At 37.8% G+C, this 13,765-nt stretch overlaps 2 protein-coding genes and 1 pseudogene across 2 annotated transcripts; 1 reads left to right on the forward strand and 2 right to left on the reverse strand.

The window, feature by feature from the left end:
• Positions 1-516: 516 nt before the first annotated feature.
• LOC131327468 (E3 ubiquitin-protein ligase ATL42-like) lies at positions 517-2,000 on the forward strand. The gene has a single exon (XM_058360633.1). It carries the CDS (start codon positions 517-519, stop codon positions 1,720-1,722), a length of 1,206 nt encoding a protein of 401 aa, XP_058216616.1. The 3' UTR covers positions 1,723-2,000.
• Positions 2,001-3,870: 1,870 nt separating this feature from the next.
• Positions 3,871-5,511, reverse strand: LOC131325497 (putative RING-H2 finger protein ATL12). Its single transcript, XM_058357792.1, has one exon. The coding sequence runs from the start codon at positions 5,436-5,438 to the stop codon at positions 4,134-4,136; it is 1,305 nt and encodes a 434-aa protein (XP_058213775.1). The 5' UTR covers positions 5,439-5,511; the 3' UTR covers positions 3,871-4,133.
• A 5,376-nt stretch (positions 5,512-10,887) lies between these two features.
• Positions 10,888-13,765, reverse strand: LOC131327469 (signal recognition particle subunit SRP54 2-like; annotated as a pseudogene).

Below are 13,765 nucleotides of genomic sequence, written 5' to 3' on the forward strand. Positions count from 1 at the left end.
AGTTTTTCACTGAATCCGGTGGTCAAAATTTTTACCAGAGTGAACGACACAAAATATCCACACAGAAAAAAGTATCCAAAAAATCTGACAAACTAATACACTATTACACCATAGCTTCAAAGACCCCCAAATCCATTGTCTAACAAAATATCGAAATGGAAAACTACCTAATACTCCATATGTTCAAAGACACTTAATATTCATTGTCAAAACAACATAATAAAGGTATATATGTGGGTGTATTTCAGTATATAGGGGTATTTATATCTGGATATTTATGTCATAATATTCTGGTTCGATTTGGTTATCATATAAAATCGAAACAGAAACCCCAAATGATTTTTTATTTATTTATTTTAAGGCTATACCTGCCAATATCTTAGGGATGACAATCCCGTCCGAACCGATTGTTAGCCAAACCGCATACAATGTCAAAAACCCTTTCTCTCAAATCTTTATTCAAACTTTCCAAGTAAAAACAGAATTCATAATTCCCAAAACAAATATTAATTCCCAATGAATCACTTGATTCTCCTCTCTTCACTTCTCCTCTCTGTTTTCTGCCATGCTGAAGCACAATTTTCCTCAGACCAGAACAACCCAGCTTCACAAAACACAGCCGGCAATTTCCAACTAAGCTTTACAGTAATAATTCTGTTCTTGATCTTAACGATTTTGCTATCCATAGTTCTAGCTCTGTACACAAGATTCTGTCTCCGAATCAGCGCAGTTCGAACAAATCAAGAAACTCCAGACGGGCTAATTATAAGACAGGATCCGCGATCTTCTGGGATCGATAGAACAGTGATCGAATCGCTTCCGTTTTTCAAGTTCTCTGCCCTCAGAGGGCTAAGGGGAGGGCTGGAATGCGCGGTCTGTCTCTCCAAATTCGAAGACGTTGAAGTTCTCCGGTTATTGCCCAAGTGCAGACACGCGTTTCACATCGATTGCGTCGATCGGTGGCTACAAAACCACTCCAGCTGTCCTCTTTGCAGGCAGAGGATCAGCGTCGAGGATTTAACCTACACGAACAGTTTGAGGTTTTTATCGAGCCAGTCGGAGGTGAGGGAGGACTCGAACGTGGAGCTGTTTGTTCAGAGGGAGGATAGTCGACAACCGTCATCCAGGTTTAGCATCGGAAGCAGTTTTAGGAAACTCGAAAAGGGTGTCGAAAAGGAAGACGAGTTACCAATCCGAGAAGAAAGCGATGTTGTCGACGAAAATGACAAGTTTTTGCATAAGTTCAATCACAAGATCATCATGTCTGATGCTGTGCTGAAGAGCAGGTGGAGCAATCTTAGTTCCTCCGACCTTCTGTTCTTGAATTCAGAAATGCTTGGCGATGTCTCGAGCAATAGGTTTTCTACTTTCGATTCAAACACGCTGGAAAACTCGACTGCACGGGCAACTAAAGAGGGTGGAGTCGAAAAGATGAGTTCATATCCATTATCAAGTGGTGCTGATACTTCAAACCCAAAAGGAACTTTGCATCCGAACGAGAAGAGATCGATGTCGGAGATAGTTGTTCATCCAAGATTCAAGGAATTCAACATGAGGAGTAATAGTTTTAGGGAATCCTCTGTTCCTGAGAACGCTACCAGAGAGGAAAGATTGAAGAGGCTTTGGTTGCCGATTGCGCGGAAAACAGTTCATTGGTATTCTAATAACAGGGATAATAAGTTTAGACAGATGACTTACACAAGAGAATCATTGAATGTGTGACTTCAACTATTGGCCTCACAAATTTTGTGTTTTTTTGATAGTTTGGCGGTTGCATGAATTTCTTCGATCATCCGAAGAAATGTCTCGTTTAGGTAGTGTTACTGTACATAATACACACACACACATATATTGCTGGATTGTTGCCAGGATTTCTCATGAACTCCATAAAATGCTTTTTCCAGTTATTGATGTTGTCCAAACGGATATGTAGAGGTTGAGATGAGACACAAAAAACTCCTTAATTAGTGTGAAGAGATTTGAGTTTTGGAGGTACAAAAGCTGCTTATATTAGTGTGAAAAGACTCCCAGAAGATAGACTTTTGACTATCCGGAAATGTACTTCTTGAAATAGTTCACGCATGTTTGTTGTCAGGGATAGCAAAATGAAGTTGGCAAGAATTGGAATATCCCTTCAGTTCTATGATCATCGACTGTAGAGTGCCCCTTGACTATGTGGGTTGCTACTAGGGGCAACAAGATCAAGTTGGTAAGGATTAAAACATTCCCTTCCATTTGTAGGCCCTCTTGACTATGTGTAAATGGGTTGTGCTATTTGCACATATTAGAGTTAATTTTTTGGATCAGTTATGTGGATTTTTTTTATTAGCGGAAAAAAGAATTCAGTAATCTTTCAAAATGCAAAAACAAAGATCAATAGGACTAAGGACACGCCTTCTGGCAATTTCTTTCAATAAAAAAAAATTAGGATTAAGGACACGACGGCATTACAACAAGGAATGTTCCAGGTAGGTTGATATTGAAAATCCAAGTGAAAACATTTTTATGGGTACTGTGGATATTGTTGACAAAGAATAGAATGCCAAAGTTGAGTTTGGTGGTGAACTGGCATTAATAAAAAGAGTGGGTATCTGAAAATTATTATAGCAAAAAATGTCAACGTTATGTACTATAGGACACTAAAAAAATGCTTTATAAATTAGTGGCCTGATTGTGCAAATTGCAATATTTTATGGGCAATTGGCAATTCCCGAAAATAATTTAAGAACTTAATTATCTCATGTAGCTAGCACAAAAATGGCAGGTTGTGGATCAAGGAAGATCAGAAGGTTGAAAATTAATCATCCATAAGAGGCTCACAAAAATCAGGATCACGTGACGTTGATCTTGCTCATGTGGATCATGGGAGATCAGTTGGACCGATTTACCCCCTGATTGAATTAATTTGGAGTAGCAAATTGCCTCCTTAAAGTAATACGGAGTACTACGTATGTACATCACTCAGGTCACCAAGTAAAGGGTTGGAAATTTTAGATACAATTCGAGAATCCGATACAAAATTAGCAGGTTGGGATTAGATATTTTGGATACTGAACACGAATATGACACAATACGATAACACATAAAACTAAACAGATCGGGTTATAGTTTAGAGAATTCTGACACAAACATAAGATAACACGATACGATGCCCACCCCTAACCAAGTGTCGCGATTCAAAAAATAAATAAGTGTCGTGGTTCAAAAATAAAATAAACAAGTGCCGCGAAATGAAAAATACTGTGTGTTTCAAAAAAAAAAAAAATTACTGTGTGTTAAAGGTGAAATTATACGGTGCTTCTAAAGTAATGCTCCAAGAGCCTTCCCATGCACATTACCGCGTTAGTGTGGGGAATACAATTTGTGTGTGGGTCATGTGGTGGCCACTGGATAATTTTTCCGTTAGAAGGGTCATCTATGGTCGGTGTAATTTTCTAACGGGCAAATCTCATTTGCTGAACCAGTACGATACTGCAGGAAATCTAGGTCCTGTAATAACTAGGTATATATTGACATGAGATTATATGTTCGAACTCTACGGAGGTCAAATATTTCAAACCTTAAAAGGCACGAAAGAATTTGTCCGGTATCTAACTTCAAGACCTCGAAATTAATAGACGTGCACGCAAATCAGCTCGGACATATTGTTATCGAAAGAAAAATAACTTGAGTATATTGAGTCGAGGGTTTACATATATCCGAGATTAGTAGTGGGGCCGAAACCCATATATAAAACCCTCACCAAATAGGAAAATTCAAACTTAAGACAATTTAAGGATACTTTCTCGTAGTAGATATAGGATTCAGAAGTTGACTTTTACAGCATCACCAATGAAAGAGACTCTTTCAACTTGGAAATCAAGATATCAATTGAGGAACGATTTTTATCTTATTTGATAATTAATTTACATGACATATATGGGTCTATAAATCAATAACTTGGAAAAATAAAAAATAAAGCTTTCTATGGAGTTCATGAGAAATTCTGGAAATAATCCAACAAAAAGTATATGTCTAGTCCTACCGAACGAAATAACGCGACCTAAACGAGACATTTCTTGGACTGATTGAAGAACTTCAACCTCCAAAACATCAGTTAAAACACAGAAATTTTGAGAAGCTAATCATTGATGCTACACATTCATTGATTGTCTTGTGTTATAATCCGATTGTTGAGACTTTTTATCTCTATTAGCATACCGTTGAACCGTTCTTCGCGCAATCGGCAACCAAAGCCTCTTCAATCTTTCCTCCTTGGCAGCATTATCAGGAACAGAGGATTCCATGACTACACCATTACCCCTCGTATTGGCTTCCTTGAATCTCGAATGAACGGCTATCTCCGACATCGATCTCTTCTCGTTCGGATGCAAATTTCTCTTTGGATTTGAAGTATTACCTCCACTTGATAATGGGTATGAATCGTTCTGGTTTAACACACCAACCTTGGTTTCGAAATCCCTTTTCCTCTCCATCTCCTCCTTGATCTTCGAGATTCCACCCTCTTCAGTCGCCCGTGTAGTCGAGTATTCTCGCGTGTTTGAATCCAGAGGAGGAAACCTATTGCTCGAGACATCGCCGAGCATTTCTGAATTCAAGAACAGAAGGTCGGAGGAACTAAGATTGCTCCACCTGCTCTTCAGCACAGCATTAGTATTTTTCGTTTGAACAGCATCGGAGATAATGATCTTGTGATTGAACTTATGGAAAAACTTATCATCTTCCTCAACGCCTTCGCAATCTTCTCGGATTGGCAACTCATCTTCCTTTACGACACCCTTTTCGAATATCCTAAAACTGCCTCCAATGCTAAATCTGGAAGACCCATGTCGGCGACTGTCCTCCCTCTGAACAAACAGCTCCACGTTCGAGTCCCCCCTCACCTCCGACTGGCTCGACATAAACCTCATACTATTCGAGTACGTTAAATCATCCACGCTGATTTTCTGCCTGCAAAGAGGACAACTGGAGTGGTTTTCTAGCCACTGATCGACGCAATTGATGTGAAACGCGTGTTTGCACTTGGGCAATAACCGAAGAACCTCAACGTCTTCGAATTTGGAGAGACAAACCGCGCATTCCAGCCCTCCCCTTAGCCCTTTGAGGGAAGAGAACTTGAAAAACGGAAGCGACTCGATCACTATCCTATCGATCCCGGATGATATTGCACCCGGTCTCATTAACCCGGTTAGAGTTTGTCGATTGTTGTCGGGAAGTACACCGATCCTGCGGCCGAATTTCGTGTACATAGCCAGGACTATGGACACTAGAATCAATATAACCAAGATCACAAGTACTACCGCAATGCTCGGCTGGAAATTGTTGAATGTATTTTGCGAAGAAGTCGAGTTGTTCTGGTTCGAGGGTGATTGTGCTTGTGCTTCAACATAGCAGAAAATAGAAAGCAGAAGTGAAAAGAGGAGAATCAATTGATTCATAGGGAAATTATGGGGTTGGAAATTACTTTTTCTTGGGGAGATGTGAGAGAAAGGGTTTTGGGAGATTACTAGATTGTTATTTATTGAGTGTGTTAATATGTGCCTCCCCTAATGGGGTATATCCTTCGTTTCTTATAATTAAGGTTGTTCCTGCCAGTATTCTTGTGACCACCTCTCTCTCTCTCTCTCTCTCTCTCTCTCTCTCCAAGAAATCAGCATCCTTTCATAAAATGGATGTTTTTTTTTTCTATATCTCTGTTTTCAATTTTTTTTTCTTCTATATTTTGCTTGAAGTTTTCCGTTTGAGTTTTGGCCCGACACCTTTGCGCTATCAACTCTTGTGCTGGTCCAATTAATCGTCTCACAATCACTAGAGGGTGAAATTGATGTCGGAATTAATTGATACATCGTGTTGAATACCAAATTCAATATATTCATCCACATATATGTTTGTGCATATTAACGTAAATCAGGTCTCGCTTTCTCATCGGTGACGTTTCGCAAATTACTAATTAAATTAGTATTCACCTGTTTATGCGTACATAACTCAGACAAAATCTATACGTGGGAACAGGAGTCTCGCACAATATTGCATGAAGACCGCGTCCCGTATCGAAATAATCCAATCGATGTTTGATACTACAGAAGAAGCCAATAAAAAAATTCGAGGAAAAATAAAAATCGACAAAACCGAACCGACCGAAAGAATTAGTTTGGTTTGGTTTTCCAGAGTTATAATTGGCTTGTCTTTCTTTGATTTTGTTTAAAAGAATTATCATCGGCTTGATTTACTTAATTTGATTTTTATTTTGGTCAAAGTAAACCCATAACGCAAAGATACCAAATAAAAAACTACTCTCTTCTTTGATTAATAATTCTTTCCAAACGAAAAAAAATTAATAACTCGAAAAATGCAAAAATTGAACGAGTTAAATGATAATTAGCCGCACAAGCATAAAAGATAGGGAGTCATAACCCAACTAGGTTAGCACATACCCCTACAAAAATGGAATGGGGGCTTTTTGTTCCTTAGGGATAGCAGAATTCAATAGCGCGTGCTCAATCTTGTTGTCCAGAACGCTATTGGACGGTTCGGATTTCAAAAGAATTCTTTAAAATTTGAATCATTGATTGTCGAGACGGATGATGAGATTGAACGCTGCTGAATGCTGCCCAAGCCCGAACAAAAACATATGCCAAACCAATAAGCAAGAAAGAATGGTAGGTTGGCAAGCCACCAACAAACAATATAGGGAACATACACAGACACCCACAAAAAGCACAGAATGAGCACCAAAAACCCTTAAAAGCTAGCAGACTAACATGGTTGTTTAATCATTTTTCTCATATTAATTCATATTAATGTTATAGTACTATAGTTTATTGGCTTTTCTTTACTTGGTTCCCTATCAGTCCTGGCGATAAATCAATAATATTGCCGTTCAAAAGGCAAGCCAAAGGGAGTATATGATCTCTTTTGAAAAACTAAACTCAAGTGTCCGGGTCAGCTTACATGCACCTCGACTAATTCTTGAGCTCAATCTAACAGTTCACTTGCAGGGAGTCTAATTAAAGTCGGAGCAGTCTGTATGGAGTATGAACTGACCCCAAAAGAGTGAATAGCTCCTAGGAGGTTTCTAACCTGAAGCCTTAGAAGGGAGCAAACTCTCCTATGTTCGAAGCCTTGACTACTAGGCTAACCCCTTGCCGCTAGTTTATGCTCATTTTAATACAAATGAAAACTATTAACACTAATAGCAGATTAAGTTTGTGTTACCCTCTCAGCGAAATAGTCCTACGTAGAAGGAGACTTCTTGTTTGCGCGCGGTCTGACCACGCGACATAAGATTGTCGATCGTTATTGGAATCCATTCTGAATTATTAAGAAAAACAATAATAAAAATTGTAATATGAACTGTCCCAGCAAATTACCATGGTCCATGGACCTCAATTCCATTTGTTTTTGTTTTTCTGAATCTGGGAATTCACAGGCAATAGAAAAAGGAAAGAAAAAAAAATGTAATTTTTTTATCATTGACCTGAACTTATTAATAATAGTATAGTAAACTATAATGTCATGCCAGTGGTCTGTCCCAAGGAGCATATGATCATATGCCAATTCGAAATCATGTAATATGGAATTAGGTTTTGGTAAGCTCAAGTGTGAAACCTACCCAGATTAGTCATATCATGTTTTCAGACACTCTGTTGGAAAGTGTTTTTAGGCACAGTTGTTTCCACGTTTATATAATAACATGAGAGTGGACTTTTTTTATATGGTTTCAGACTATGTACGTGACGTGCTTTATTTTTGTAGTCGTCTGATTGATCATTTTATTTTGTTCGATTTATAGCCGTGTGATAAATAGAAAAAAAAAAACGCAACGGAGAGATCTCTACCAAATCACCGCTCACTCTCTCTAAGCGGTTTTTTTTTTTTTTTTTTATCTCAACAGAAGAAAGTCAAGATTATTCATCAGAGATATCGATAAATCTTGCACAGAGTAACTTTCAGCAATTTGAACAACATAATGCACGGAAGAGATGGTCGTGTATATAATATCGTAATTGATTTGCATACATCATCATTTATACAAACGGCGAAAATATTTTTATTAATCGTTGAAATTAGATACAAAGATCAAAAGGAACCTGGGACAAGAAGGCATGTGCGCATTTGCATACGTCATCATAGTTTTGATCATAACCTTGACTGGAATGATCAAATCACTGAATTAAATGTTATAACATAGAAATCAAATTAGAAAAATATGTAGAAATCAAACAAAAATAATGCATATAGATTTGTTTTCGTTTCGGTTCCTTTCAAGAGTGATTCATCACAGGGAACTCATAGACCCATCAAAGTTGCATCACAACAAAATTGCCCAAACGTCAGGTGCGGCTCTACTAGGGTGTTTATGGGCTCAACCAAACTTGCTAGGTTCATAAAATGCATTAAAAAATATTTTTTTTTTGACATAAGATTTGAATTCCTTTTATGTACTGTCTACATTGGGTCATTCACGTGAAGCAAAATAAAAATTTGCTTAAATTTGTGAGTAAGAGGATATCTTTTTCAACAAAAAATAAAATCAAGCTTGATAATTTGTTTAACCAAAATAAAAAAAAGCTTTATTTTATATTGAGTTTTGTATCAGAAACAGTTATGTACGATATATCAATAAACACACTTTGCTTTATGTGTTTATTGATTATATTTTAGTTCGATCCGGATTGGTTGTATACGTATCTTTGTTTTGGACGGAAATTGTAGATGCCGTATGGCTTTATTGAATGCAATTTTGCGTTTCAGATTAAAAAAAAAAAGATATGAGGAATAAAACAACATATTGCATGACACAAAAAAGAAGAATTGTTTTTTTAACTTGTTTAATTTCTAATTATTACTCCTACTATTTTTGCCTTTTCTTTTAGTACGAAACTTGGGTCCTTTGTGCATGGATTTTAGATATAACTTGGCCAGCCTATTGAAAATCATCACTTTGTTTTTTTAAATCAAGTTACGTACGTTGAATTAATGCATGCCATAGTTTATGGAATCAAACGGGAATTAATAAATAAAACACAGTTGATTTTAATTTTGTAATGTTTAATTATACAAATGCAAAATCACTTCTTCTTCTTTTTTTTATTGTTTAAGTTGTCGTCATGCAATCAAAAAAATATACGAAGAACAAATCCTTACCAAATCAAAACATTTATTAATGTTATCAACGTAATCCTCTCCTCACAGGTAACTCCTCGCAGGTTAGTCTTGCACAGAGTAATTCTTACACAATTGAATTAGATAGGGCTTTTTGACTTTTTTGGTCCCCAAAGTATTTTCGTTGTGCCACTTTGGTCCCCAATATTCCAATTGCTAACATTGCATCCCCAAAGTATCAATTTTGTATTTAAATGATCCCTACGGCTCACGCCGTTCATTCCCTCCGTCAAAACCAAGGGCAAAGTTGGTATTTCACCTCAAAACGGTGTCGTTTGGTTGGAAACGGCTTTTTGACTTTTTTGGTCCCCAAAGTATTTCCACCATGCCAATTTGGTCCCCAAAATATTTTCGTCATGCCAATTTGGTCCCCAATATTCAAATTGGCCAACATTTCATCTCCAAAGTATCAATTTTGTGTTTAAATGCTCCCTGCAGCTCACGTCGTTCTTTCCCTCCGTCAATTTAGTCCTCTGGGTTCCGAGGTTTTGGTTTTTATGACCCTCTAGAATAAAATGATCAGAAAATTAAAATTTCGCACCGGTTCAAACGGGTTGAAAATTGAAATACTTGATTTTTTGAGGTTGTTTATATATTAAAAAATATGGTAAAAAAAATTAAGTGTTCAAATTTTCAATCTGTTGGAACTTGTGCGAAGATCTTAATTTTTTGATCATTTTATCCTAAAGAGTCATAATTATTTTTTTGACTTTAAAGTTTTCAATGAGAACCCTAAGAGAATTATGAATAAGAAAAATCTATGTTTCCAACAAAACGACACTGTTTTGAGGTAAAATACCAACCTTGCCCTTGGTTTTGACGGAGGGAAAGAACGGCGTGAGCCGCAGGGAGCATTTAAACACAAAATTGATACTTTGGAGATGCAATGTTGGCAATTGAAATATTGAGAACCAAATTGGCATGACGGAAATACTTTGGAGACCAAATAGGCATGGCGGAAATACTTTGGGGACCAAAAAAGCCGTTTCCAACCAAACGACACTGTTTTGAGGTGAAATACCAACTTTGCCCTTAGTTTTGACGGAGGGAATGAACGGCGTGAGCCGTAGGGACCATTTAAATACAAAATTGATACTTTGGGGATGCAATGTTAGGAATTGAAATATTGTGGACCAAAGTGACACAGCGGAAATACTTTGGGGACCAAAAAGGTCAAAAAGCCAATTTGATAGTAATTCATAATTCTCCTAAGCCGTGTTACGGATCATTTTGCCGAAGGAGGCGATGGAAATCTCCTAAGGCGTCTTACGGATCATATTTTTGCCGAAGGAGGCGATGGAAATACTGTGTAATTGGTTCGCATATATCAACACATATACTTTGATCATGACCATGATTGAGATGATAATTCCACCAGAGCCTCTTATGGGAATAAGCCGCGTAAGCTAATTAGGAAAATGAGAACCACTTCTAGTGAAGTTGGTAACTCATCTCCCTCCTCCCAATGGTGACCAAGGTTCGAGTCCCACGAGGGGCGGGGCTTTGGGGGCCAGGACTATGGATAGCTTCTGGACCCCTCTGTACTAACTCTTACACCTCCACTAACTCCTGCTAATATATACAATATATATTGGCAAAAAAAAAAAACTAATTAGGAAAACCATGTGTAAAATGTACCAAACTCTCTAAACTAAGAAATTGCCATGCTAAACAAAAATGTAGTCATGTATTAAAAGAAACTTTCTTTATCCAACTCCATATATACAGTTTTCCAATGAAAAACGATAATGCATCAAAGCCTTGTACTCAACTCACAGTACAAATCTTTCATGCGCGCGCTAAGATTTTTGGCATTAACAAAATCAGTTTTGGCATTGTATTGTAGTTTTTGGATAATATCCGAACGTTCCCATCATGTCTTCAGCGGAGCAGATCCCATTTGCTTCATCAAACTTTGTAAACCACACATGCCACCAATCTGCTTCATCATCTATGGGAGAAGGACTTGGCTCATGTTTTGCGCGTTCATGTTGCGGGACAAGGAACTCATTAATTCCTCCTTTCTTCAGAATCTTGAGTTCCTTCATCTGGCTCAAAATCTTGGCGCGTTGCCTGTACTCGTTCAGCTCCTTCAGCATTTCCATCACTTCTGCAACCCGTCGACCTGAACCCCTGGCTATCCGCATAATCCTCGGGTCCTTTATGAGCTTTGGGTCGGTATTATCCAACTCTGTTATATGTAGATAACAATAAATAAAAAAATATCAGACTAATCGGGGTATTCCGCAAGGTTGGTAGGTAGTTTGTACTACCCAAGACAGTAATGTATTAGCATTCAATAGTTAGACTGAATATGGAACTTTGTTGAGTTTCACTAGTTTATTTAACCACCAAAAGAACAATAGGTCCACATTAGAAAAGGTCACTTGCCTTCTTTAGTCGTTGAACCCATCATAACCATGTAACGTTTGAATGATCTTTTCCTGGCTTTCCTTTTCCTGGCCTTTTCGCATCAACTCTGCACTAAATCCCGGAAGCAATGACAAGGCCTACACAGAACATTAAAGTTATAATGTATCTATCATCTACAATCAAAATCGAGAGAGAGAGAGAGAGAGAGAGAGAGAGAGATCCAAATATCCACTGTATCAGAATTCATTTATCAAAAAGTGAATGTAAAAAGGCAAAAATACTGCCACTAAAAGGACAAGAAATTTGGCCTGTGCACTGCGAGGCAAAAAGAAGCTCTTGCTCGAGCTAATAAATCACATGAAGTTCACCAGTAATTTGCAACACCACAAATTGCTAATCTGCAAAAGCTTACGCTAACGGCAGCAAAATAATTCACATAACAAGGAAAACGTGAAGTTTTGTCAAGCAATTAGCAGGTGATTAGGAAAGAGTTTGTCACTTTGAGCATGATTATTGAGCCTATCTTCAATCAAGCTTCAACGAAACTCAGAACAAACCAAATAACTGAAACAAACCTGCCCCATTGGACCCATTTTCAGCATGCTTTGATATAGATCATACATCATCCGCAAGGTGAAATTTCCGTCTAGAATTTTCAGCATATGCTCAGGGTGTTGATCCTTTGCTTCAACTTCTTGAATTTTGTCAATGATACCAGACAAGTCACCCGTGCCTAATTGAAATTCAAGTGAACAACAAAGCATTATGATGGAAAGGGGGAGGTGCTCACCCATAAGACGTTTGGCAAATGGTTGAACGTTGAAAACTTCAAACTCATGCATATGCTCTCCAGTCCCAACGAATATTAGAGGACTCTTTGTTGCAGCCACTCTGCATGTAGGAAGGGAAAAATGTGAAAGGTCTACCTAAAAAATATGATTTATCACCATCGAATATTGTTACGGCAGTTCACTGAAGTATATGGTTTAATATAAAGGGGGATAGGTGCCATAGACAAGACGGACATGCCGGTGAATGTTTCAAAGAAACAAGGTACGGTTAGCTGGCAGATTCACTTTCTCCAAAATGGTTTGGATGGTCAATTTCATCTGATTTGTCTTAACCTAATCGAAAAATTAGTTGCAGTTAAAATACCGTGCAGTTAGAAAATCTCTTACTGCAAGTACAGTTTTTCTGCTGATCCAAAAAAAAAAAAAGTACAGTTTTTCTGTTATCGTTGTGATTCATTCACAGCCAACCACAAAACTAGGCCACGCCGAAGTGTGGTAAACACTAAACACACAGGTAAACTCTACTGATTGCGCAAAACATAGAAGTGAGGAATTTCATCCCTCAACTTACAAAAAAAGGACAAAAAGATGATGACTTGGAAGAGAGTTGTTGAAAGCATAGTATATGATACTTACGCACTCAATGCACCACCACCTTTTGCATGACCATCCATCTTAGTTAAAATCACAGCTCCAATTGCGACACTTTGCTTGAATGCTTGAGCTTGATCATATGCGGCTTGACCAATACTGCCATCCATAACAAATATAGCCAGATCAGGGTTCTGGGAGATTCAAGAAAAGAAATAAGCAATCCTAATAAACAACAACGGGAGGCTGCAGTACTGTGGACACAATACTGTTGCTTCAGAAACTTGACGCATTTCTTTGAAGAGAGCAGCTTCTTGTTCGTGACGTCCACTGGTATCAACAATTATGAGATCACGATTCTCCTTCTTGAATCTGTCTACTCCTTCGACTGCAATCTGAACAGGATCTGACTCCACATAGCTGTAAACAAAACAACATATTTTGATGAATGGGGCAACCGAAATTGAAAATCTAAACCACGGAATTGCATAACCTATTCAAACAACCACAATAGAAGGTTCACATTTGCTAAGAGGGAAATCCATCAAACGAATAATAACTACGAGTTCTGCCCAAAAATATAAGGCGTTTTTTTCCAAAAAAGAAAATGAAAACCAAACAATTTAAAAACACATTGCAGGACATTTCAACTTGTAAATGTTGAGAAAAAGAGAAAGCGTATATTTACCTTCCATAAAAAGGAATCTTATCTTTAATTGCATTCTGCTTCAACTGATCAAAAGCACCAGCTCTAAAAGTATCTGCACACACCAGAGAGCTGGTGTCCACCCCTTTTTCTGGTGGTAAAGGGCGTCTTTTGTACACGTTGTGGTTTTACCAGCCAA

The sequence above is a fragment of the Rhododendron vialii genome, chromosome 5a (genome assembly GCF_030253575.1).
Source record: "Rhododendron vialii isolate Sample 1 chromosome 5a, ASM3025357v1".
NCBI lineage: Eukaryota > Viridiplantae > Streptophyta > Magnoliopsida > Ericales > Ericaceae > Rhododendron > Rhododendron vialii.

Coding starts and splice junctions, on each gene's coding strand:
- LOC131327468 (XM_058360633.1), top strand. CDS start 517: ATGAATCACTTGATTCTCCTCTCTTCACTTCTCCTCTCTGTTTTCTGC.
- LOC131325497 (XM_058357792.1), bottom strand. CDS start 5,438: ATGAATCAATTGATTCTCCTCTTTTCACTTCTGCTTTCTATTTTCTGC.